The sequence below is a fragment of the Melanerpes formicivorus genome, unplaced genomic scaffold (assembly GCF_026170545.1).
Source record: "Melanerpes formicivorus ecotype bairdi unplaced genomic scaffold, bMelFor1.0.p_v2 SCAF_132, whole genome shotgun sequence".
In the NCBI taxonomy this organism is placed as follows: Eukaryota; Metazoa; Chordata; class Aves; order Piciformes; family Picidae; genus Melanerpes; species Melanerpes formicivorus.
The window spans coordinates 288,924-311,688 of NW_027142484.1; the positions used below are offsets into that span (position 1 = coordinate 288,924).

The following is a 22,765-nucleotide window of genomic DNA, read 5'->3' on the forward strand; positions in this document are numbered from 1 at the left end:
CCTGGCAACCCAAACCAGAGCCAGGACACACCAACCACAGTCTGGCAACGCCAACCACAGCCTGGCAACCCCAACCACAGCCTGGCAACCCCAACCAGAGCAAAGACAAGCCAACCACAGCCTGGCAACCCCAACCACAGCCTGGCAACCCCAACCAGAGCAAGGACAAGCCAACCACAGCCTGGCAACCCGAACCAGAGCAAGGACAAGCCAACCACAGCCTGGCAACCCCAACCAGAGCAAGACAACCTGAAGCCATGATTCCTGCATCAAAGCACTTGAGGATGCCTCATCCCTGGAGCTGTTCAAGGGCCAACATTTATGGAGCTTTCAGGATCCTGCTCCTGCTGAAGATGGTCCTGCCCAAGGCAGCAAGCTTGTAACTTGCAAAGTCCCTTCCCAGCCAATCTTTTCTTTATCCTCTGTTTGAACCATGGCTTGCCAAGCAGGACAAGAGTTGGACCATGGCACATCTGCATGGATGTCCCCCTTTGCCAGCACTCCTCTGGAGATAAGCTGTGCCAATTTAATCCAAGAGGATCAGGCCAGACTCGTCCCACTGGTGCCCAGCAGCAGGACAAGGGCCAAGGGGCACCAGCTTCAACCCAGGAGGTTCCATCTGGAGCAATTTGTTGGCTGTGAGGGTCCTGGAGGCCTGGAGCAGGCTGCTCAGAGAGTTTGGGGAGTCTCTAGATGCTCTAATCCTGGGCTGCTGCTGTGGGTGACCTGCTGGAGCAGGAGCACTGTGCTAGGTGAGCTCCAGAAGTCCCTTCCCATCATGCTGTGATTCCAGGACAGGAATAGGAGAGCTGGCTAAGACCTGCACCCTCCTGGAGAGCTGAGACTTGGAACCCTCCTTCTGGAAAGCTAAGACATCCTCCTGGAGAGCTCAGACCTGGAATCCTCTTTCTCCAAGACCTGGAACCCTCCTGGAAAGCTAAGACATCTTTCTGGAGAGCTAAGATCTAGCATTCTCTTTCTCCAAGACCTGGAAGCCTCCTTCTGCCCCCACCTCAGGCTGCAGGAGCCCTGGGACTCAGATGGTTAAAGGTGGGGGTGCATGGAAAGAGCTCCTCCAAGCCAAGAAGGGACTCTGGGGCTCCTTTTAGACTCAATGGAGGGAAGCTGTGGAGCGAAGTCAATGGAGCTGTGACTCATCTGGAGCTGAGTGGGCCACCCACCTCCTGTCAGCTGAGTGGCACCTCTGGCTCCAGTGACTTCACACAGCTGCACCCAGCCCTGCTGAGCTCAGACACCTACATGGTAGACACCCACAAGGCAGTGACGTGGAGAACATCCCCGCGTTAGGTAACCCTGCCCTGCTCGGCACGGGGCTCACGGGAAAGGAGGCCCAAGGAGGACAAGCAGGGAGATCAGAGGGTGGGTTGGATTGGAAGGGAACCTCCAAGATCAGCCAGTTCCAGCCCCCCTGCCATGGGCAGGGACACCTCCCACCAGCCAAGTTGCTCAAGGCCTTCTGGAAGGTGTCCAGAGAAGGGCAACAAAGTTGGTGAGGGGTCTGGAGCACAGCCCTGTGAGGAGAGGCTGAGGGAGCTGGAGCTGCTTAGCCTGGAGAAGAGGAGGCTCAGGGGAGACCTCATTGCTCTCTACAACTACCTGAGGGGAGGTTGTAGACAGGAGGGAGTTTGGTCTCTTCTCTCAGGCAACCAGCACCAGAACAAGAGGACACAGTCTCAAGCTGTGCCAGGGGAGGTTTAGGCTGGAGGTGAGGAAGAAGTTCTTTCCCAGACAGAGAGATTGGCCATTGGGATGTGCTGCCCAGGGAGGTGGTGGAGTCACCATCCCTGGAGGTGTTTAGGAGGAGACTGGATGGGGGTACTTGGTGCCATGGTTTAGTTGATTAGATGGTGTTGGGTGATAGGTTGGACTTGATGGTCCTCAAAGGTCTTTTCCAACCTGGTCTATTCCATTCCATTCCATTCTATTCTATTCTATTCTATTCTATTCTATTCTATCTATCTATTCTATTCTATTCTATTCCATTCTATTCTATTCCATTCTATTCTATCCTATTCCATTCTATTCTATTCTATTCTATTCTATTCTATTCTATTCTATTCTATTCTATTCTATTCTATTACTCATTCTATTCTATTCTATTCTATTCTATTCTATTCTATTCTATTCTATTCTATTCTATTCTATTCTATTCTATTCTATTCTATTCCTACTTCCATTCCATTCTATTCTATTCTATTCTATTCTATTCTATTCTATTCTATTCTATTCTATTCTATTCTATTCATCCAGCCTGGCCTTGAACACCTCTAGGGAGGGGGGCAGCTTCAGCCTCCCTGGGCAGTCTGACCTAGGCAACCCTGTCCTAGCAGGGGTGGTTGAGCTGCTCCCGACACAGGGCCCAGGGGAGGCCACAGAAGTGCTAGGAGGGCTGGATCCCTCTGCTGTGAGGCCAGGCTGGACTAGATGATCTCCAGAGATCCTTCCAAGCCCCTCCATGCTGGGATTCTGGGATCTTCTCGTTCCATGTGGGCTTGGGTTCAAAAAGCTGAAGTAAGCCAAGGCCTGGGCAGCACCTGCTGAAGTCCTTCCTCACCATATTGGTGCCAGGGGAACACCACAGGAGCAAGGCCCAGGGTCCAAACCCAAGAAGATGTGCCACTTTGGGCCATGGTCTGATGGTCAGGGAGGTGCTGGGTAGAAGATTGGGCTTGATGGTCTTGGAGATCTTCTCCAACCTTAATGATTCCATTGGAGGGATCAGATCAGGAGGCCTCTCATGAGCCTAGCTCAAGAGCCTGAGCTTCACCACCAGAAGGAAGAACTTGAGAGCTGGTTGATGAAGGGTCTCACCTTGGGAGAGTCACAGAATGGGTTGGGCTGAAAGGGACCTCCAAAGCTCACCCAGCAAGTCCTTCCTAGCATGAGGTTCCCATAGCAGGCACTGGAGATGCAGTAGGGCCAAACAGCAGAGCAGCACAGGCTGCTGTGCCATGGAGCCAGAGGAGATGACCCCTGGGAAATGAAGCACAGCCCTGAGCTAGCTGCAAAGAACTTCACTGAAACCTCCTGAAGTTTCCAAAAGCAGCTGGCAAGCTCTCCCATGCAGGGCTCCTGAGGAAGCCATGGGATGAAGAGGAGAAGTTAAACTCATTAAGAGGTTTCAAATCACCACAAATGGGTCAGGCTGCAGATCAGAGCTCAGAGCTCTGTGCCAGGAGCTGCTCAACATGGCCCCAGAGCAGCTAGCACAGAGCTAAGGAGGTCTGCTGCTAGCACTCAGTCATCCAGCAGGAGGAGATCCCTGAGGAGCTGCAGAAGGACCTCAGAACGTCAGATGGGGACAAACTGATGCAGGTGAGACACAATCATAGAATCAACAAGGTTGGAAAAGACCTCAGAGATCATCAAGTCCAACCTGTCACCCAACACCTCATGACTAACTAAACCATGACACTAAGTGCCACATCCAATCCCCTCTTGAACACCCCTGGGGATGGTGACTCCACCACCTCCCTGGGCAGCTCAAGAGTGAGAAGGGAAAGGGAAAGGGAAAGGGAAAGGGAAAGGGAAAGGGAAAGGGAAAGGGAAAGGGAAAGGGAAAGGGAAAGGGAAAGGGAAAGGGAAAGGGAAAGGGAAAGGGAAAGGGAAAGGGAAAGGGAAAGGGAAAGGGAAAGGGAAAGGGAGAGAAGGAGAAGGAGAAGGAGAAGGAGAAGGAGAAGGAGAAGGAGAAGGAGAAGGAGAAGGAGAAGGAGAAGGAGAAGGAGAAGGAGAAGGAGAAGGAGAAGGAGAAGGAGAAGGAGAAGAGAAAGAGAAAGAGAAAGAGAAAGAGAAAGAGAAAGAGAAAGAGAAAGAGAAAGAGAAAGAGAAAGAGAAAGAGAAAAGAGAAAGAGAAAGAGAGAGAGAAAGAGAGAAAGAGAGAAAGAGAGAGAGAGAGAAAGAAAGAGAAAGAGAAAGAGAAAGAGAAAGAGAAAGAGAAAGAGAAAGAGAAAGAGAAAGAGAAAGAGAAAAGAGAAAGAGAAAGAGAAAGAGAAAGAGAAAGAGAAAGAGAGAGAGAGAGAAGAGAAAGAGAAAGAGAAAGAGAAAGAGAAAAGAAAGAGAAAGAGAAAGAGAAAGAGAAAGAGAAAGAGGAAAGAGAAAGAGAAAGAGAAAGAGAAAGAGAAAGAGAAAGAGGGAGAATAGAACAGAATTAACCAGGTTGGAAGAGACCTTTGAGATCATCAAGTCCAACCTATCACCTAACACCATCTGATCAACTAAACCATGGCACCAAGTGCCTCATCCAGGCTCTTCCTAAACACCTCCAGTGATGGTGACTCCACCACCTCCCTGGGCAGCACATTCCAATGGCCAATCTCTCTGTCTGGGAAGAACTTCTTCCTCACCTCCAGCCTGAACCTCCCCTGGCACAGCTTGAGACTGTGTCCTCTTGTTATGGTGCTGGGATGAGCTTCACCACCAGAAGGAAGAACATGAGGGCTGGTTGATGAAGGGTCTCACCTTGGCAGAGTCATAGAATGGGTTGGGTTGGAAGGGATCTCCAAAGCTCATCCAGTCCCACCCCTGCACTCAGCAGGGACATCCTCCACTACAGCAGGTTGCACAGAGCCTTGTCCAGCCTCACCTTGAATAGCTCCAGGGATGGGGCCTCAACCACCTCCCTGGGCAACCTGTTCCAGTGCTCCAGCACCCTCATGGTGCAGAACTTCCTCCTAATGTCTAACCTAAGTCTCCCCTGCCCCTGTTTCCAACCATTGCCCCTCATCCTACCACAGTTCCTTCTGAACAATCCCTTCATAGCCTTCCTCTAGGTCCCCTTCAGGTTCTGAAAGGCCACAAGAAGGTCTCCCCAGAGCCTTCTCTTCTCCAGGCTGAACACCTCCAGCTCCCTCAGCCTGTCCTTGCAGCAGAGCTGCTCCAACCCCCTGAGCATTTTCTTGGCCCTTCTCTGGACCCTCTCCATCAGCTCCATGTCCTTCCTGTGCTGAGAGCTCCAGACCTGCACACAGCCCTGCAGGTGAGGTCTCCCCAGAGCAGAGCAGAGGGGCAGGATCCCCTCTCTCCATCTCTGGCCACACTGCTTTGGATGCAGCCCAGGCTGCCCTTGGCCTTCTGTGCTGCAAGCTCACACTGCTGGCTCCTGCCCAGCTTCTCACCCACCCAGGTCTATGACTGCCTGACTGTCCTCACCAGCTCCATCCCAGCTCTCCAGCAGCTCACCAGCAGCTCTGGAACCTCTCCAGGAGCAGGGTGCACAGGGATGACTTCCCATGCCAGCACCTCCTGTCATCACCTGGCTCCTGAGGTGACTCAGAAGGGACATTTATGAAGTCCTGGGGGTGCCATGAGCAGCTGTGCCCAGCTCTAGTCACCAGTGTCCCCTAGACAGCACTGCCACCATCACCATCATCACCAGCTCTGAGGTCTCCTATCTGCAGACCCTGGAGCCTTCCTGTGCCCTATGCAGCTGGGGTGGTCCCAGGAGCAGGGGCAGGATGGGACAGGTCACCTTCTACAGGGGAGCTGCCATGGGGCTGTGCTGGACAGGCTGGTGGCTGCAGAGGGATGTTCCAGCTCCTGCTGAGCAGCTCAGAGCTGCTGCTCCTCACCCCACCAGTGAGCCTGGGGAGCACAGAGAGCTGGAGGGAACAAAGCCAGGACAGCTGACCCTAAGTGTCCACATCATGAAGTCACAGACTGGGTTGGGTTGAAGGAACCTTTCAAGCTCCTCCATTCCAACCCCCTGCAGGCAGCAGGGACATCCCCAACCAGAGCAGGCTGCTCACAGCCCCAGACAACCTCACCTGGGATGGTGCCAGGCATGGGACAGCTCCCACCTCTCTGGGCAGCCTGGGCCAGGCTCTCACCACCCTCAGGGGCAAACATTTCTCCCTTCTCTCCACTCTAAAGCTTCCTCTCTGAGTGCCAAACCCTCACCCCTGCTCCTGGCACAACAGCCCTGCTCAGAACTCTGTCCCCAGCTTTCAGCTCAGCACTGCAAGGCCACCAGAAGGTCTCCCTGGAGCCTTCTCTTCTCCAGGCTGAACAACCCCAACTCTCCCAGCCTGGCCCCACAGCAGAGGGCTTCCAGCATGGCTGTGGCCTCCTCCAGCCCTGCTCCACCAGGTCCCGGTCTGTGCTGTGCTGAGGACCCCAGAGCTGCCCCAGCACTGCAGGTAGGACTTTGCAGCTCTGGTGGTGCCTTCCCATGCTGCTCACCTTCAATGCCCACAGCTCAGACCCCTAACCAACCTCGACTCAGATGGTGCCAGAGGTGCTCCCACTTCTCTTGGGCAACTTGGGCCAGGCTCTCACCACCCTCAGGGGCAAACACCTCACACAATTGTTCCTCTTGGCAAAGACCTCCAAGCTGCTGGTGGCCAGATGTCAGCCTAAGAGCCCCATGGCCATCAAACCACCTAAAGCCATGGCAGAAGAAGTCAGTGGACCAAGATCATGGTGGCCATGGTGCATGTGGAGCTTTGGAGCTTCCAAGCCCAGAGCCCAGCTCTGCTGCTCTCCTGCTGCAGGTTTTGGTGCCACATTCAGCTGGGACCATGTGTGGAGCCCTTGAGGAGCTCACAACGTCTCTTGGTCCCACAAATCGACCCCTTAGTGTCTTCCCTGCTGCCATTCCCAAGCCTCTTTGTCTTTTTGGCCTCCCTGGAGCTCAGCAGAAGAAAGCCCAGCACTGAATCACCTGCAGGGTGACAACTGCTGAGCTTCATTTGCATCTGGCTGCCTGCTGATCCCACCCAGTGCCACCTCATCCCTTTGTGTGAGCCATCATCTTTGTTCCCCCTGCACCTTCTCCTTGCCTACTCATCATTCCATAAAGCTCTGGCAGATCTCCCTCTTCCCCCTCCATGAGCTGAAGAGCTTCAACCCCCTTCAAACCTTTCCCCCAGATGAGAAGAGGACCAAGGCCTGGAGCCTGCTTTGAGTCACCCAAGGCTCGGACCGAGGTTCGCTGGCTGCTGTTGAAGCTGTTCTGGAGTCTCCTTGCTCAGATCCAGCAACCAGCTGCATGCCAGGGACCTTCCAAGAAGTCTAAGGCTATTTTTAGGAGCCTTTGCTGCTGCTTTCCCATCTCCTCCCATCCTCCACCACGTGTCATCAGCTGCTGCCCTGCTGATGCTTGCTGAGAGCAGCCCACGTGGCTGCAGGAGCCTCTCCCAGGGGCAGCCCTGCAGGAAGCCAGCAGGCAGCATTGCTTGGGCTGCCAAAGCCCTCTGAGATCAGCCAAGCCCAGCCACCAAGCCACCACCTCCACAGCCCAAAGTGCCATGGCCACATGTTTCGTCAGCACCTCCAGGGCCTTCAGGGGGAGACAGCAGAACTTCAGTCTCAGGTGAGGTGCTGAGTGCCCAGCAGCTCCACCAGCTCTCACAGAATCATGGAATCAACCAGGTTGGAAAGGACCTCAGAGATCATCAAGTCCAACCTGTCACCCAACACCTCATGACTGCTAAACCATGGCACCAAGTGCCACACACAATCCCCTCTTGGACACCTCCAGGGATGGAGACTCACAGCAAACTGCTGGCTAAGCTGTCTGCCCATGGCTTGGACAGCAGCACTCTGAGCTGGGTTAGGAACTGGCTGGAGGCTGAGCCCAGAGAGTGGTGGTGAATGGTGCCACATCCAGCTGGCAGCCAGGCACTAGTGGTGTGCCCCAAGGATCAGTGCTGGGCCCCATCCTGTTCAATATGATCACTGATGATCTGGATGAGGGGATTGAGTCAGTCATCAGCAAATTTGAGATGACACCAAGTTAGGGGCAGATGTTGGTCAGTTAGAGGGCAGAAGGGCTCTGCAGAGGGACCTCAACCGACTGGACAGATGGGCAGAGTCCAACAGGATGGCATTCAACAAATCCAAGTCCCAGGTGCTGCACTTTGGCCACAACAACCCCATGCAGAGCTACAGGCTGGGGTCACAGTGGCTGGAGAGCTCCCAAACAGAGAGGGACCTGGGGGTGCTGATTGACAGCTGCCTGAACATGAGCCAGCAGTGTGCCCAGGTGGCCAAGAAGGCCAATGGCATCCTGGCCTGCATTAGGAACAGTGTGGCCAGCAGGAGCAGGGAGGTCATTCTGCCCCTGTACTCTGCATTGCTTAGGCCACACCTTGAGTACTGTGTCCTTCAATGCTTAATTAAAGCTCTGAAGGCTGGAGATGACCTCTGGGCACCTCTCAGCAGCTCATGCTGGCTGTGCTCTCCTCCATCAGCTCATCACATCATCACTGCTCCTACTGCTTCTCCAAAACAGGCCATGGAGCTTCCCCAGTTCTGAAATCCTACATTGCAGAAGAGCTGAGTGGTCCAGCACAGGACCCCAGCACAAGAACCACCAAGGGAGAGCATGAGCATAGTGGTGGAGTCACAATCCCTGGAGATGGGTCAAGAAATGTGTGGCCATGGCACCTGGGGACATGGTTTGATGGCCATAGTGCTGCTGGGTTGATGGCTGGCATTGATGGTTTGATGGCCATGGTGGTGTTGGGTTGATGGCTGGCATTGATGGTTTGATGGCCATGATGGTGTTGGGTTAATGGTTGGCATTGACGGCCTCATGGTTTGATGGCCATGGTGGGGTTGGGTTGATGGCTGGCATTGATGGCCTCATGGTTTGATGGCCATGGTGGGGTTGGGTTGATGGTTGGCATTGATGGTTTGATGGCCATGGGGGTGTTGGGTTGGGTCTCAGAAGGCTTTTCCAAGCCAAAGCATTCAGTGCTTTCACTACAGCACCTCCTCCTGCTCTTAGGGAGTCATTCAGGCTGGAGAAGACCTCTAAGCTCATCAGAGCTCCCTCTGACAGAGGGAAGTGGTCCCAGCAGACAGCACTGCCCCAAAGGCTCTTGAGGGCTGTTCTGAAGGCTATGCTGATGTGAGAGCAAAGCCTCCTCAGTAGATCTTATCTCCCCCCTCTCCCCTCTGCTGCTATGCAGATGAAGGTTGCACCAACCCAATGCAAGTCCCTTTCTCCCACCCAGATGGGGCTGCTGCTGCAAACACCTCAACGTGCAGCACACCAGAGCCTGGGACCTCTGCAGATCAGCTGCCACCACCTGACACAATTCTTCTGTCCAAGACCCATCCACCTTCTCCATCTCTAAGCATCAAATCCCTGTTGCAGGGCTGCCCCTGCTAGGCCATCCCTCCCCTTCTCCATGCTCCTGCTGAGCCCTGCCTGGAGCTCTGCTTCTTCTGGGCTTGCTCCTTAGTCACAAGCAGGAAGAAGGCCAGAAGCAGCTGGTACAAGATCCAGCTCCCACTTGCTGCTGGTCTCCTGGATGGTAACTCAAAGCTGGGCAGGTGCCAGCAGCTCAGCCAGCTGACACTAGTCTTGCACCAACAGCACTGGGGACTGCTGGGGCAACAGCAGCCCAGAAAGCAGCTGCAGGATGGAGAAGACCAAAGGAAGGTTGCCTCAGAGGCACCCAGCCACAAAAGAGCTGGAGGAGACCCAGAATGAAGCATCAGGAAGCAGCCCTGCTTGTGTATCCCCATGTGGACCTGGCACACACAGCCTTGGTACAGCAGAGTGCAGAGAATAGGATAGAATAGACCGGGTTGGAAGAGACCTTTGAGATCATCGTGTCCAACCTATCACCCAACACCACCTAATCAACTAAACCATGCAACCAAGCACCCTGTCAAGTCTCCTCCTGAACACCTCCAGGGATGGTGACTCCACCACCTCCCTGGGCAGCACATTCCAATGGCCAAGCTCTCTTTCTAGGAAGAACTTCTTGCTAACATCCAACCTAAACCTCCCCTGGTGCAGCTTGAGACTGTGTCCTCTTGTTCTGGTGCTACTTGCCTGGGAGAAGAGACCAACCCCCACCTGGCTACAACCTCCCTTCAGGTAGTTGTAGAGAGCAAGAAGGCCTCCCCTGAGCCTCCTCTTCTCCAGGCTACGCAACCCCAGCTCCCTCAGCCTCTCCTCACAGGGCTGTGCTCCAGACCCCTCCCCAGCTTTGTTCCCCTTCTCTGGACTCCTCCCAGCAACTCAACCTCCTTCCTAAACTGAGGGGCCCAGAACTGGACACAGGACTCAAGGTGTGGCCTAACCAGTGCAGTGTACAGGGGCACAATGACCTCCCTGCTCCTGCTGGCCACACTGTTCCTGATACAGGCCAGGATGCCATTGGCCCTCTTGGCCACCTGGGCACACTGCAGGCTCATGTTCAGCTGCTGTCAACCAGCACCCCCAGGTCCCTCTCTGCCTGGCTGCTCTCCAGCCACTCTGACCCCAGCCTGTAGCACTGCATGGGGTTGTTGTGGCCAATGTGCAGAACCTGGCACTTGGATGTGTTCAATCTCCTGCCCTTGGACTCTGCCCATCTGTCCAGCCTGTCCAGGTCCCTCTGCAGAGCCTCTCTACCCTCCAGCAGATCAACTCCTGCCCCCAGCTTGGTGTCATCAGCAAATTTGCTGATGATGGACTCAATGCCCTCATCCAGATCATCAATAAAGATGTTAAAGAGCACAGGGCCCAGCACTGATCCCTGGGGCACACCACTAGTGCCTGGCTGCCAGCTGGATGTGGCACTATTCACCACCACTCTCTGGGCTCAGCCTCCAGCCTGTTCCTAACCCAATGCAGTGTGCTCCTGTACAAGCCAAGGTCTGACAGCTTGGCCAGGAGTTTGCTATGGGTGACAGTGTCAAAGGCCTTGCTGAAGTCCAGGTAGACTACATCCACAGCCTGCCCCACATTCACCGGGGCATAGAAGGAGATCAGGTTGGTCAGGCAGGAGCAGAGGAGGTGCCCCATAGCAGACCCTGGTGCCCAGCACAGGCAGAGGTGCTGGGATTGAGGGGAGAGGACCAGCTCTGACCATGCTGCCAGGAGAGGTGACCCCTGGACACGACCTAGAGAACAGTTGTCCCTCAGAGACTGGTGCAAGCTGAGGGGACCTGCAAAGGTCATCTAATCCTACCCCCCTGTGGTCAGCAGGGACATCTGCAACTAGAGCAGGCTGAGGTGGTGGATATCTCCATGCTACCTGCAGCTACTCTACAGGAGAGAAAAGAAGACTCTGGGAGCTGCACAGCCCTGGGACAAGAAGAGACACAAACTGAAGCCAAAGACATCCCCATGACACCACAGAATCCTAGATAGGGTTGGAATGGACCTTCCAGAGAGAAGGGGAAAGAGAGGAGGGAAGAGAGGAGGGAAGAGAGGAGGGAAGAGAGGAGGGAAGAGAGGAGGGAAGAGAGGAGAATAGAATTAACCAGGTTGGAAAAGACCTTTGGGATCATCAAGTCCAACCTATCACCCAGCACCATCTGATCAACTGAATCATGGCACCAAGTGCCTCATCCAGGCTCTTCCTAAACCCCTCCAGTGATGGTGACTCCACCACCCGCCTGGGCAGCACATTCCAATGGCCAGCCACTTCTCCAAGCCCTGCCATGAGCAAGGCCACCTCCCACCAGACTAGGTTGCTGAAAGCCCCTACAAGAAAATCCTTCCAGCCTGGAAACAGAGGCTGGGACCTGGGCCCAAGGGGGCTGTGGGACCTCTAACCTCTTCATTCAAGGCCAGGTCAGATGAGCAACCTGCTCTAGTGAGAGATGTCTCTACCCATGGCAGGGGGTTGGAACTGGATGATTTTGAAGATCCCTTCCAACCCAACCCCTTCCATGAAGCTCTGAGTCTTAGCTGGGGCCCTGCTGTGCTCCAGGAACCTCTGGAGACCCCTCTTGGCCTACACTGTCCCCACATTCCCTATGCCAACACATTTGGGTCACAGGGTCCAGGAGCAGCAATCCCTTGCTCAGCACCTCCTCCAAGGCTGTGCCCCTCAGGGAGGTTGATCCAGATGGCCTCTGTGCTCTCCAGGCTCTAATCTCTGTTCCCTGCTCTGTTTAATCCCCCCTGGGTTAAATCCCGGTCAAAAATTAATCCTGAGGCATCTTCTGCTTCAGTCCTGCCCCTTCCAGCTGTGCCACATAGGGCACAAGCTGCTCATCCTGTGCAGTCACAGACTCACACAAACATTCTGCCTGGAAGAGACCTCCAGGATCACCAAATCCAACTCAGAACATTGCTCTACAAGGGTAGACCTCTGCAGAGGGACCTGGACAGGCTGGACAGATGGGCAGAGTCCAAGGGCATGAGGTTGAACACATCCAAGTGCTGGGTTCTGCACATTGGCCACAACAACCCCATGCAGTGCTACAGGCTGGGGTCAGAGTGGCTGGAGAGCAGCCAGGCAGAGAGGGACCTGGGGGGTACTGGGTGATGGTAGGCTGAACATGAGCCTGCAGTGTGCCCAGGTGGCCAAGAGGGCCAATGGCATCCTGGCCTGCATCAGGAACAGTGTGGCCAGCAGGAGCAGGGAAGTCATTCTGCCCCTGTACACTGCACTGGTTAGGCCACACCTTGAGTCCTGTGTCCAGTTCTGGGCCCCTCAGTTTAGGAAGGAGGTTGAGTTGCTGGGAGGTGTCCAGGGAAGGGCAACAAAGCTGGGGATGGGTCTGGAGCACAGCTCTGTGAGGAGAGGCTGAGGGAGCTGGGGTTGCTTAGCCTGGAGAAGAGGAGGCTCAGGGGAGACCTTCTTGCTGTCTACAACTCCCTCAAGGGAGGTTGTAGCCAGGTGGGAGTTGGTCTCTTCTCCCAGGCAACCAGCACCAGAACAAGAGGACACAGTCTCAAGCTGTTCCAGGGGAGGTTTAGGCTGGAGGTTAGGAAGAAATTCTTCCCAGACAGAGAGATTGGCCATTGGAATGTGCTGCCCAGGGAGGTGGTGGAGTCACCATCCCTGGAGGTGTTCAGGAAGAGCCTGGATGAGGCACTTGGTGCCATGGTTTAGTTGATTAGATGGTGCTGGGTGAGAGGTTGGACTTGATGATCTTAAAGGTCTCTTCCAACCTGCTTAATTCTTTTCTATTCTATTCTAACACTCAAGGGCCAGAAATTTTACTTCATAGCCAACCTCAGCCTACCCTGAGGCTCTTCCCTGCTGAGCACAGAAGGTTTCAGTACTGCAGGCTGTAAAGCGCTTGACCCAAGCAGATTGAGAACAGGATTCCACTGGGGTGGAGCTGGGGGATCCCTGCTCCTTCTGTCTCAGGACAGGCTTCATCTGGAGTGGATTTAGGGCATCCCATGTCCTCTGGGGTGGATCTGTGAAGATCCCCATTCCTCTGGAGTGGATTTGTGAGGATCCCTTGTCCTCTGGGATGGAACTGTGAGGATCCAATGTCCTCTGGAATGGAGCTGGGGACATCCCCTGTCCTCTGGAGTGGTTCTGTGAGGATCCCCTGTCCCCTGGAATGGTGCTGGGAGGATCCCCTGTCCTCTGAAGTGGTTCTGTGAGGGGCCCCTGTCCTCTGGGATGGAGCTGGGGACATCCCCTGTCCTCTGGAATTGATCTGAGAGGATCCCCTGTCCTCTGGAGTCAATCTGAGAGGATCCCCTGTCTTCTGGAGTCGATCTGAGAGGATCCCCTGTCTTCCTGTCCCAGGCCAGGCTCCCTCAGCTGGTGACCTGGCAGTGCTGGATTAAGGGTTGGACTTGGATCTTAAAGGTCTTCTCCAGCTTGAACTATTTCAGGAGTGCCAGCAGAGGCAGGTGCCTGGCTCCAGAAGAGACTTTCCACCCTCCTGACACAATCCTGCAGGACTCCAGCCCCACCTCTTGCAGTAGATGCTCCACAGCTCTCAGCCCGTTTGCTTGCTCTGCCAGCTCCTTGAGTTCCTCTGACCTGAAGGGCCAAAGCCAGCAGCAGGCTTCCAGAGGTGGGCTCAGAGTGCCAGGACCACGTTTCCCAGGCTGGCCCTTTGGGTTTTTTCCTTCCCTAACAATCCCACAAATCCAGTTTGGTTTGAAGGTTTGGCCTGGAGTCACAGCAAGCCCCAACCCCTCCTCCTGAGTAGAAGTCCACCCCACCACTGCTGGGGCAATGCCACCACTTCTTTGTTCCAGCTCTGTGGCTCTTGGGCTGTTCTGCTGGTGTTTGGCCACTGCTTCCTCACCCAGGACCCCCAGTGACCCTCCTCCACCACTACTGTGCTTGGATCATAGAATCACAGAATCAACCAGGTTGGCAAAGACCTCAGAGATCATCAAGTCCAACCTGTCACCCAACATTTCCTGACACTGGGTCTGTCCCCAGCACCAGAGAGGAGCTGCTGGGTGAGGTCACCCATGGTGGAAGCCTTGCAAGCCCTCATCCTCTCCCTGCCCAGGCATCTGATGGCCAGGGAACCCAGCAGGCCACTGGTGATGAATCACAGAATCAATAAGGTTGGAAAAGACCTCAAGGATCATCAAGTCCAACCTGTCACCCAGCACCTCATGACTGCTAAACCATGGCACCAAGTGCCACATCCAATCCCCTCTTGAACACCTCCAGGGATGGTGACTCCACCACCTTCCTGGGCAGCACATTCCAATGGCCAATTACTCCTTCTGGGAAGAACTTCTTCCTAACCTCCAGCCTGAACCTCCCCTGGCACAGCTTGAGACTGTGTCCTCTTGTTCTGGTGCTGGTCGCCTGGGAAAAGAGACCAAGTCCCACCTGGCTATAACCTCCCTTCAGGTAGTTGTAGACAGCAAGAAGGTCTTCCCTGAGCCTCCTCTCCTCCAGGTTAAGCAAACCCAGCTGCCTTCTGACCTGCCTTGGGCCCAGTGTTGGAAGGCCTCAGCACTCAAGATGCTCTCACAGTGATGTCAGGGTGGTGTCAGCGCCATGAGGAGAAGCTGAGAAGGCTCTGATGGGCAAGAGCACCTCACAGCTGTGCTGCTGGTGCATGGCACCTCCTGTGTGCCAAGCCAACCCAGCTCAGCAGGCACTGCTCCTCAGCCCACCTTGGTGCCAGCCCACCCAACAGTGCTCCTGCTGCTCAAGGAGGGGAACTGTGACTGCTCCACCAACCTCTACCCAGTTCCTGATCTTCAAGACCAAGAGCAACCAGGGACCCCAGCACACAGCATCTGGGGGTTCTCTGCAGCATTTGGGGCATGGTGGACAATCCTGAGCCCCACCAGCCCCCAAGCACAGTCCTGAGCACAAGCAGCCCCCAAGGACAACACTGAGCCCCAGCAGCCCCCAAGGACAGACCGGAGCCCAAGCAGCCCCCAAGGACAGTCCTGAGCCGAAGCAGGCCCCAAGGACAGTCCTGAGCCCCACCAGCCCCAAAGCTCAATCCGGAGCCCCACCAGCCCCCAAGGACAGTCCTGAGCCCCAGCCGCCCCCAAGCTCAGTCCTGAGCCCCACTGGTCCGCAAGGATAATCCTGATGCCCACCAGTCCGCAAGGATAATCCTGATGCCCACCAGCCCCCAAGCACAGTCCTGAGCCAACCAGCCCCAAAGCTCAGTCCGCAGCCCAACCAGCCCCAAAGCTCGGTCCGCAGCCCAACCGGCCCCAAAGCTCAGTCTGCAGCCCAACCGGCCCCAAAGCTCAGTCTGCAGCCCAACCAGCCCCAAAGCTCAGTCCGCAGCCCAACCGGCCCCAAAGCTCAGTCTGCAGCCCAACCGGCCCCAAAGCTCAGTCCGCAGCCCAACCGGCCCCAAAGCTCAGTCTGCAGCCCAACCGGCCCCAAAGCTCGGTCCGGAGCCCAACCAGCCCCAAAGCTCGGTCCACAGCCCAACCGGCCCCAAAGCTCGGCCTGCAGCCTCAGCAGCCCCAAAGCTCAGTCCGGAGCCTAACTGGCCCCAAAGCTCGGTCCGCAGCCCAACCGGCCCCAAAGCTCGGCCTGCAGCCTCAGCAGCCCCAAAGCTCAGTCCGGAGCCTAACTGGCCCCAAAGCTCGGTCCGCAGCCCAACCGGCCCCAAAGCTCGGTCCGCAGCCCAACCGGCCCCAAAGCTCGGCCTGCAGCCTCAGCAGCCCCAAAGCTCAGTCCGGAGCCTAACTGGCCCCAAAGCTCGGTCCGCAGCCCAACCGGCCCCAAAGCTCGGTCCGCAGCCCAACCGGCCCCAAAGCTCGGCCTGCAGCCTCAGCAGCCCCAAAGCTCAGTCCGGAGCCTAACTGGCCCCAAAGCTCGGTCCGCAGCCTCAGCAGCCCCAAAGCTCAGTCTGGAGCCTAACCGGCCCCAAAGCTCGGTCCGCAGCCCAACCAGCCCCAAAGCTCGGTCCGCAGCCCAACCGGCCCCAAAGCTCGGTCCGCAGCCCAACCGGCCCCAAAGCTCGGTCCACAGCCCAACCGGCCCCAAAGCTCGGTCCGGAGCCTAACTGGCCCCAAAGCTTGGTCCGCAGCCTCAGCAGCCCCAAAGCTCAGTCCGCAGCCCAACCAGCCCCAAAGCTCAGTCCGCAGCCCAACCGGCCCCAAAGCTCGGTCCGCAGCCCAATCGGCCCCAAAGCTTGGCCTGCAGCCTCAGCAGCCCCAAAGCTCAGTCCGGAGCCTAACTGGCCCCAAAGCTCGGTCCGCAGCCTCAGCAGCCCCAAAGCTCGGTCCGCAGCCTCAGCAGCCCCAAAGCTCGGTCTGGAGCCTAACCGGCCCCAAAGCTCAGTCTGCAGCCCAACCGGCCCCAAAGCTCGGTCCGCAGCCTAACCGGCCCCATAGCTCGGTCCGCAGCCCAACCAGCCCCAAAGCTCGGTCCGCAGCCCAACCAGCCCCAAAGCTCGGTCCGCAGCCCAACCAGCCCCAAAGCTCGGTCCGCAGCCTAACCGGCCCCAAAGCTCGGTCCGCAGCCCAACCAGCCCCAAAGCTCGGTCCGCAGCCTAACTGGCCCCAAAGCTCGGTCCGCAGCCCAACCAGCCCCAAAGCTCGGTCCGCAGCCCAACCAGCCCCAAAGCTCGGTCCGCAGCCTAACCGGCCCCAAAGCTCGGTCCGCAGCCTCAGCAGCCCCAAAGCTCAGTCCGCAGCCCAACCGGCCCCAAAGCTCGGCCTGCAGCCTCAGCAGCCCCAAAGCTCGGTCCGGAGCCTAACCGGCCCCAAAGCTCGGCCTGCAGCCTCAGCAGCCCCAAAGCTCGGTCCGCAGCCTCAGCAGCCCCAAAGCTCGGTCCGGAGCCTAACCGGCCCCAAAGCTTGGTCCGCAGCCCCAGCATCCCCAAAGCTCGGTCTGGAGCCTAACCGGCCCCAAAGCTCGGTCCGCAGCCCAACCAGCCCCAAAGCTCGGTCCGCAGCCCAACCGGCCCCAAAGCTCGGCCAGCAGCCTCAGCAGCCCCAAAGCTTGGTCCGCAGCCCCAGCGGCCCCAAAGCTCAGTCCGCAGCCCCAGCAGCTCCAAAGCTCGGTCCGCAGCCCCAGCGGCCCCAAAGCTCGGTCCAGAGCCCCATCAGACTCATTCCTAGATCCCGGGCTCCTTTGAGCATATCCAGCAGCCACTTGCATTCCAGGCCCACCACACCCCAGTACCATCTCTCCTGCTTTCCTGCCCAGTCCCCAGGGATTGTGCCCAGCCTCCCAAAGCTTGGGCTCTATGCCAAGGTGAGTCAGCTCCACTGCCACAGACCAGAAGATGCCTGCTGACCCCCCAAGCAGCATGCCCAGCGCTGCCACCAGGCTGTAGGTGGCATCTGTCCCACTGCCATCCCTCGCAGGGCAGTGTCCAGCCTTGCAGAGCAGAGCTGCAGCTTCCACCACAGCTCCCAGAGCACACCAGCAGCTCTCCAGAACGTTTGGTTCCTCACCCAAGACCTGAGCCAGGCTGCCCTGCCCCAGCCCTCAGCCACTGACTCCACCAAAACCACCGCACGAGTCCCCTTCCCATGCTATAGAGGACCAACACCAGCTGCTCTGGCAGACCCAGGAGATGCCTGCCCCATGTCAGGGAAGCTCCTCCTGACCTTCCCTAAGCCCAGAAGCTGGAAGCCTACCTGTGAGAGGTGAAGTTGTCATAGGAGCCCACAGTGTAGTGGCGGAAGAGGCGCTTGGTCCTGTCCTCGCGGGTCTCTGCAAGAGGAGAGACAGCAGCACTCAGAGCTGCAGGCACCCTGCCCGGGGGAGGAAGGCCCCTGCCCAGGGGGAGAAAGGGAGAGGGGAAAGAAAGGGAGAGGGGAAAGAAAGGGAGAGGGGAAAGAAAGGGAGAGGGGAAAGAAAGGGAGAGGGGAAAGAACGGGAGAGGGGAAAGAACGGGAGAGGGGAAAGGGACCCTGTCTGCTCCCCTCACCTGGAGTGGCTTATGGAGCTGGAGCCACAAAGGGAGCTCCAGAAGCACCACCCAGGTCATCTCTGATGAGCCCAAGCCCTTGCAGGAAGGTCTCTGTCCACCTTCCTTCCTCTAGCATGGCCTCTGCTCACCAAGAGAGCCTAGTGGGCCACCACTAGCCATGCCCTGCAGAACATCCTTGGTCAGCCCTGGCCTTTGCTCCTTATCTTGCTACCAGCTCAGGTTAACAAGCCCTGGCTGCCACCACCTCAAGTCCTCCTCCCAGGGCTGGTGTACTTCAGAGGCCTGAAGGGCATCTAAGTGGACTCTGCCCTGAAGAAGGTTTTTAGCTGAAGGAGAGACTCAACAAAACCCTGGCTGAGAGCTGACTTTTCCCTAAACCAAACCCCAGCAACCCGCAGGCCTCCTTCTCTGACCTCCTGCCAGTGGGGCTTGCCCACTACAGCTATGAAGAACAAGGCAGGCAGGGATGGAGCCTGACTGCTCCAAGAAGCAGGACCTCTGCTTCGGTTGCCCCCACAGCCCAGAAAGCATTGGTGACCACCAGCTGCCTCTAGTGGAATCCAGGAGAGGCCCAACCACAGCGAGGAGAGATGAGGACCCTCACAGCAGGAGTTCTAGGCCAGAGGTCCTAGCTAGGATCTCAGCAAGGATCCCTCTGGAGAAACATCTCCAGGAAGCTCCTGGAGCACAGCAAGTCCCCAAGGAGCAGAAGAAAGCTGAGGCAGCAGCAAGGCTTCCCAGGGTGAGTGTGGACAGCTCCTGTAGCTGTGGCATGAGGGACAGCACTGCTCCTGAGCCAGAGCATGGAATGCTTCAGGGACCTCCATACCCTCCAGTCCAACCCCCTGCAGGCAGCAGGGACATCCCCAACCAGAGCAGGCTGCTCACAGCGCCAGACAACCTCACCTGGGATGGTGCCAGGCATGGGGCAGCTCCCACCTCTCTGGGCAGCCTGGGCCAGGCTCTCACCACCCTCAGGGGCAAACATTTCTCCCTTCTCTCCACTCTGAAGCTTCCTCTCTGAGTGCCAAACCCTCACCCCTGCTCAGAACTCTGTCCCCAGCTTTCAGCTCAGCACTGAAAGGCCACCAGAAGGCCTCTCCAGGCTGAACAACCCCAACTCTCCCAGACTGGCCCCACAGCAGAGGGCTTCCAGCATGGCTGTGGCCTCCTCTGGCCCTGCTCCACCAGGTCCCGGTCTGTGCTGTGCTGAGGACCCCAGAGCTGCCCCAGCACTGCAGGTAGGACTTTGCAGCTCTGGTGGTGCCTTCCCATGCTGCTCACCTTCAATGCCCACAGCTCAGACCCCTAACCAACCTCAACTCAGATGGTGCCAGAGGTGCTCCCACCTCTCTTGGGCAACTTGGGCCAGGCTCTCACCACCCTCAGAGGCAAACACCTCACACAATTGTTCCTCTTGGCAAAGACCTCCAAGCTGCTGGTGGCCAGATGTCAGCCTAAGAGCCCCATGGCCATCAAACCACCTAAAGCCATGGCAGAAGAAGTCAGTGGACCTCTCCCCCTCTCCTGCATGCTGGAGGGGATGGTGGCTATGCAGGGAAGGCTGGAAGGTGCTCCAGGCCCACAGGAGCTGAGGGGTTTGCTGAGCTCTGGAAGGTGATGCTGATGAAGTTGACTTGATCACCACCACAGCCAATGCTCCACCTCCTGCAGCTCTCTTGTGACCAAGGCCTTCAGCTTCATGTCCTGCTACCAAGGAAGCTGCTTGGGGCTGCACACCTACTCCTGCCACCACTACCCCAGGCAGAAGCCAACAGCTGGTAGGAACCAGCAGCAGAAGAGGGTGTCCATGGCTTTGATAAAAGCCAAGGTGTTCAACCACCACCAGCCTCTCCTCCTGCACAGCCCACCAGGCAGGCTAGGGAAGTCCCATCCAGGCTGGAGCCATGGCAGATCCTTGCTGCAGCCATGGCAGACCCTGGCTGGGCATTGCTCCCTCACTCCTCTGGTCTGAAGCTCACCTACCCCTGAGCACCAGGTGGGTCACACAGGGTGACTTGGAGGCCAGCAGGCCAGGAAGGGTTCCAGCTCAGGCCATGCTGGAGTCATTCCTCAGGAACACCAAGGGCTACAGACTGCACTCCAGGCCAGGAGGTCACAGCAGGGCAGCCTGCAGCACTGGTTGCAGCTGTCACAAGGTCCTCCCAGAAAGCCACCTCTGAACTGGTCACCAAGCACTGAGGGACCTGTCCCCAGCCCAGCCTTTGCAGGTCCTCTTCTCAGGGATCCTTCTGCAACAGCACCCTGAAGGGCTGGAAAGGTGCAGGAGAGCCCTTCCAATCTCTCTTTCTGGGAAGAACTTCTCCCTCACCTCCAGCCTAGACCTGCCCTGGTGCAGTTTGAGACTGTGTCCTCTTGTTCTGGTGCCCTCGTGCTCCTGAGGCTGGGCCTCAGCTCCTGTGACTCCAAACCTGCTGCACCAAGGCAGAAGCTCCTTGGGAGGTCCTCCCCACAGGCAGAGCCTTCTCAGGACAGCCACAGTGGCCAAACCAGGCCAGCCAGGGCTTCTCCTTCCCAGCCTGGCAAGTGCAGCTGGCTGCTTCCATTTCTTGCTGTTCTTGTCCCCTTCTCCCCGCTGGCCACAGCATGGCTGCAAAGCAACCAGCCCCAGCCTCAGCCCCGTGGGTGCTGCTTCTGAAGCCCTACAGCCAGCCAGGCCCAAGCCCTGCAGGTGGGCACCACCTGAGCTTCAGGCCAGCTGTGTGCCATGGCTCCTCCCCACACCACCCAGGCTCCCAGCACCACCCCAGCTCCTCTGCAGGATGGAGCTCTCCATGCCTCGGCTGGGGGGGGCTCCCTGCTGGCCCAAGAGAGCAAAGGAGGAGCGGCTCCCTCCTCCCCTGGCATGCAGGACACACGAGAGACAGCCATGAGATGGTAGCAGGAGAGCAGCAGCTCACCTCCTCAGGGGCTGGGGAGGACCTCCAGGAGGCAGAAGATCAATCCCTGGCAGGAAGCTGGAGAGCTGTGTGCTTCACCGAGCTCCCCAAAGCCCTCCCCAGCAGCCTCCGCAGCTGCATCACCTGAGGCTGGCACCGAGGGAAGCACAACAGTGCCCTCTACCCAGCCAGCAGCCAACAGCTGCTGCAGCTCCACCACCTGCCACAGACACAAAGCAGGACCACCTCAGGCCAGCCTCTGGACCCTGCTTGGCCAGGTTGAGGCCAGGAGGACCAAGCACTCTCACCACCACCTACCTCGTGGTGCAGAGCGGCGCTGGGCTCCCCTGCTGCTGGCACATCTGCTGGCACAGGATTGACAGGGGTGGAAAAGCCAGCTGAGATCAGCCAGGCCAGCAAGCCAACACCACCATGGCCACCAAACCATGGCCCCAAGTGGCCATGGCCAGACGGTGCTGGAACAAGCTGCAGGGCTGGGGACTCCACCTCCCTGGGGGAAGCCTTCGCCTCCCTGCCACAGCATGGGCTTGGGTGACTCGGAACCACCAACCCTGCTCAGCCACCCTTGGGCCAGCCTCTGCTCTCCCACCATGGCATGGTCTGGAGGAGGGCATTGAGTCCATCATCAGTAAGTTTGCAGATGACACCAAGCTGGGGGCAGGAGTTGATCTGCTGGAGGGTAGAGAGGCTCTGCAGAGAGACCTGGACAGGCTGGACAGATGGGCAGAGTCCAAGGGCAGGAGATTGAACACATCCAAGTGCCAGGTTCTGCACATTGGCCACAGCAACCCCAGGCAGAGCTACAGGCTGGGGTCAGAGTGGCTGGAGAGCAGCCAGGCAGAGAGGGACCTGGAGGTATTGGTTGATGGTAGGCTGAACATGAGCCTGCAGTGTGCCCAGGTGGCCAAGAGGGCCAATGGCATCCTGGCCTGCATCAGGAGCAGGGAAGTCATTGTGCCTCTGTACTCAGCACTGCTTAGGCCACACCTTGAGTCCTGTGTCCAGTTCTGGGCTCCTCAGTTTAGGAAGGATGTTGACTTGCTGGAAGGTGTCCAGAGAAGGGCAACAAAGCTGGGGAGGGGTCTGGAGCACAGCCCTGTGAGGAGAGGCTGAGGGAGCTGGGGTTGCCTAGCCTGGAGGAGGCTCAGGGGAGGCCTTATTGCTCTCTACAGCTCCCTGAAGGGAGGTTGTAGCCAGGTGGGTGTTGGTCTCTTCTCCCAGGCAACCAGCACCAGAACAAGAGGACACAGTCTCAAGCTGTGCCAGGGGAGGTTTAGCTTGGAGGTGAGGAGAAAGTTCTTCATAGAAAGAGAGATTGGCCATTGGAATGTGCTGCCCAGGGAGGTGGTGGAGTCATCATTACTGGAGGTGTTTAGGAAGAGCCTGGATGAGGCACTTGGTGCCATGGTTTAGTTGATTAGATGGTGCTGGGTGAGAGGTTGGACTTGATGATCTTAAAGGTCTCTTCCAACCTGCTTAATTCTTTTCTATTCTATTCTAACACTCAAGGGCCAGAAATTTTACTTCATAGCCAACCTCAGCCTACCCTGAGGCTCTTCCCTGCTGAGCACAGAAGGTTTCAGTACTGCAGGCTGTAAAGCGCTTGACCCAACCTGGTTAATTCTATTCTATTCCATTCCATTCCAAAGCATTCCCTACTCACCTGGGACCAGAAGTTGGACCAAGCTCCTGCCTCTTTCTGCAGGAGCCCTTGCCACAAGGGGGACAAGTGGTGACTCTTCCCACCAGCTCCACTGCTGCCTCCAGGCAGCAACTGCAGGAACCTCCAA

General features: G+C 57.1%; 1 protein-coding gene across 2 annotated transcripts in view; it reads right to left on the bottom strand.

Annotated features, from left to right (window-relative positions):
- The window catches only part of SHANK3 (SH3 and multiple ankyrin repeat domains 3), a 253,022-nt gene that overhangs the window by 86,887 nt on the left and 143,370 nt on the right, over nt 1-22,765 (bottom strand). For both annotated transcript variants that reach the window (XM_068168106.1, XM_068168105.1), the window contains exon 15: nt 17,759-17,834. In XM_068168106.1, the coding sequence (XP_068024207.1) occupies nt 17,759-17,834 (76 nt within the window). The remainder of the gene's footprint in view (nt 1-17,758; nt 17,835-22,765) is intronic.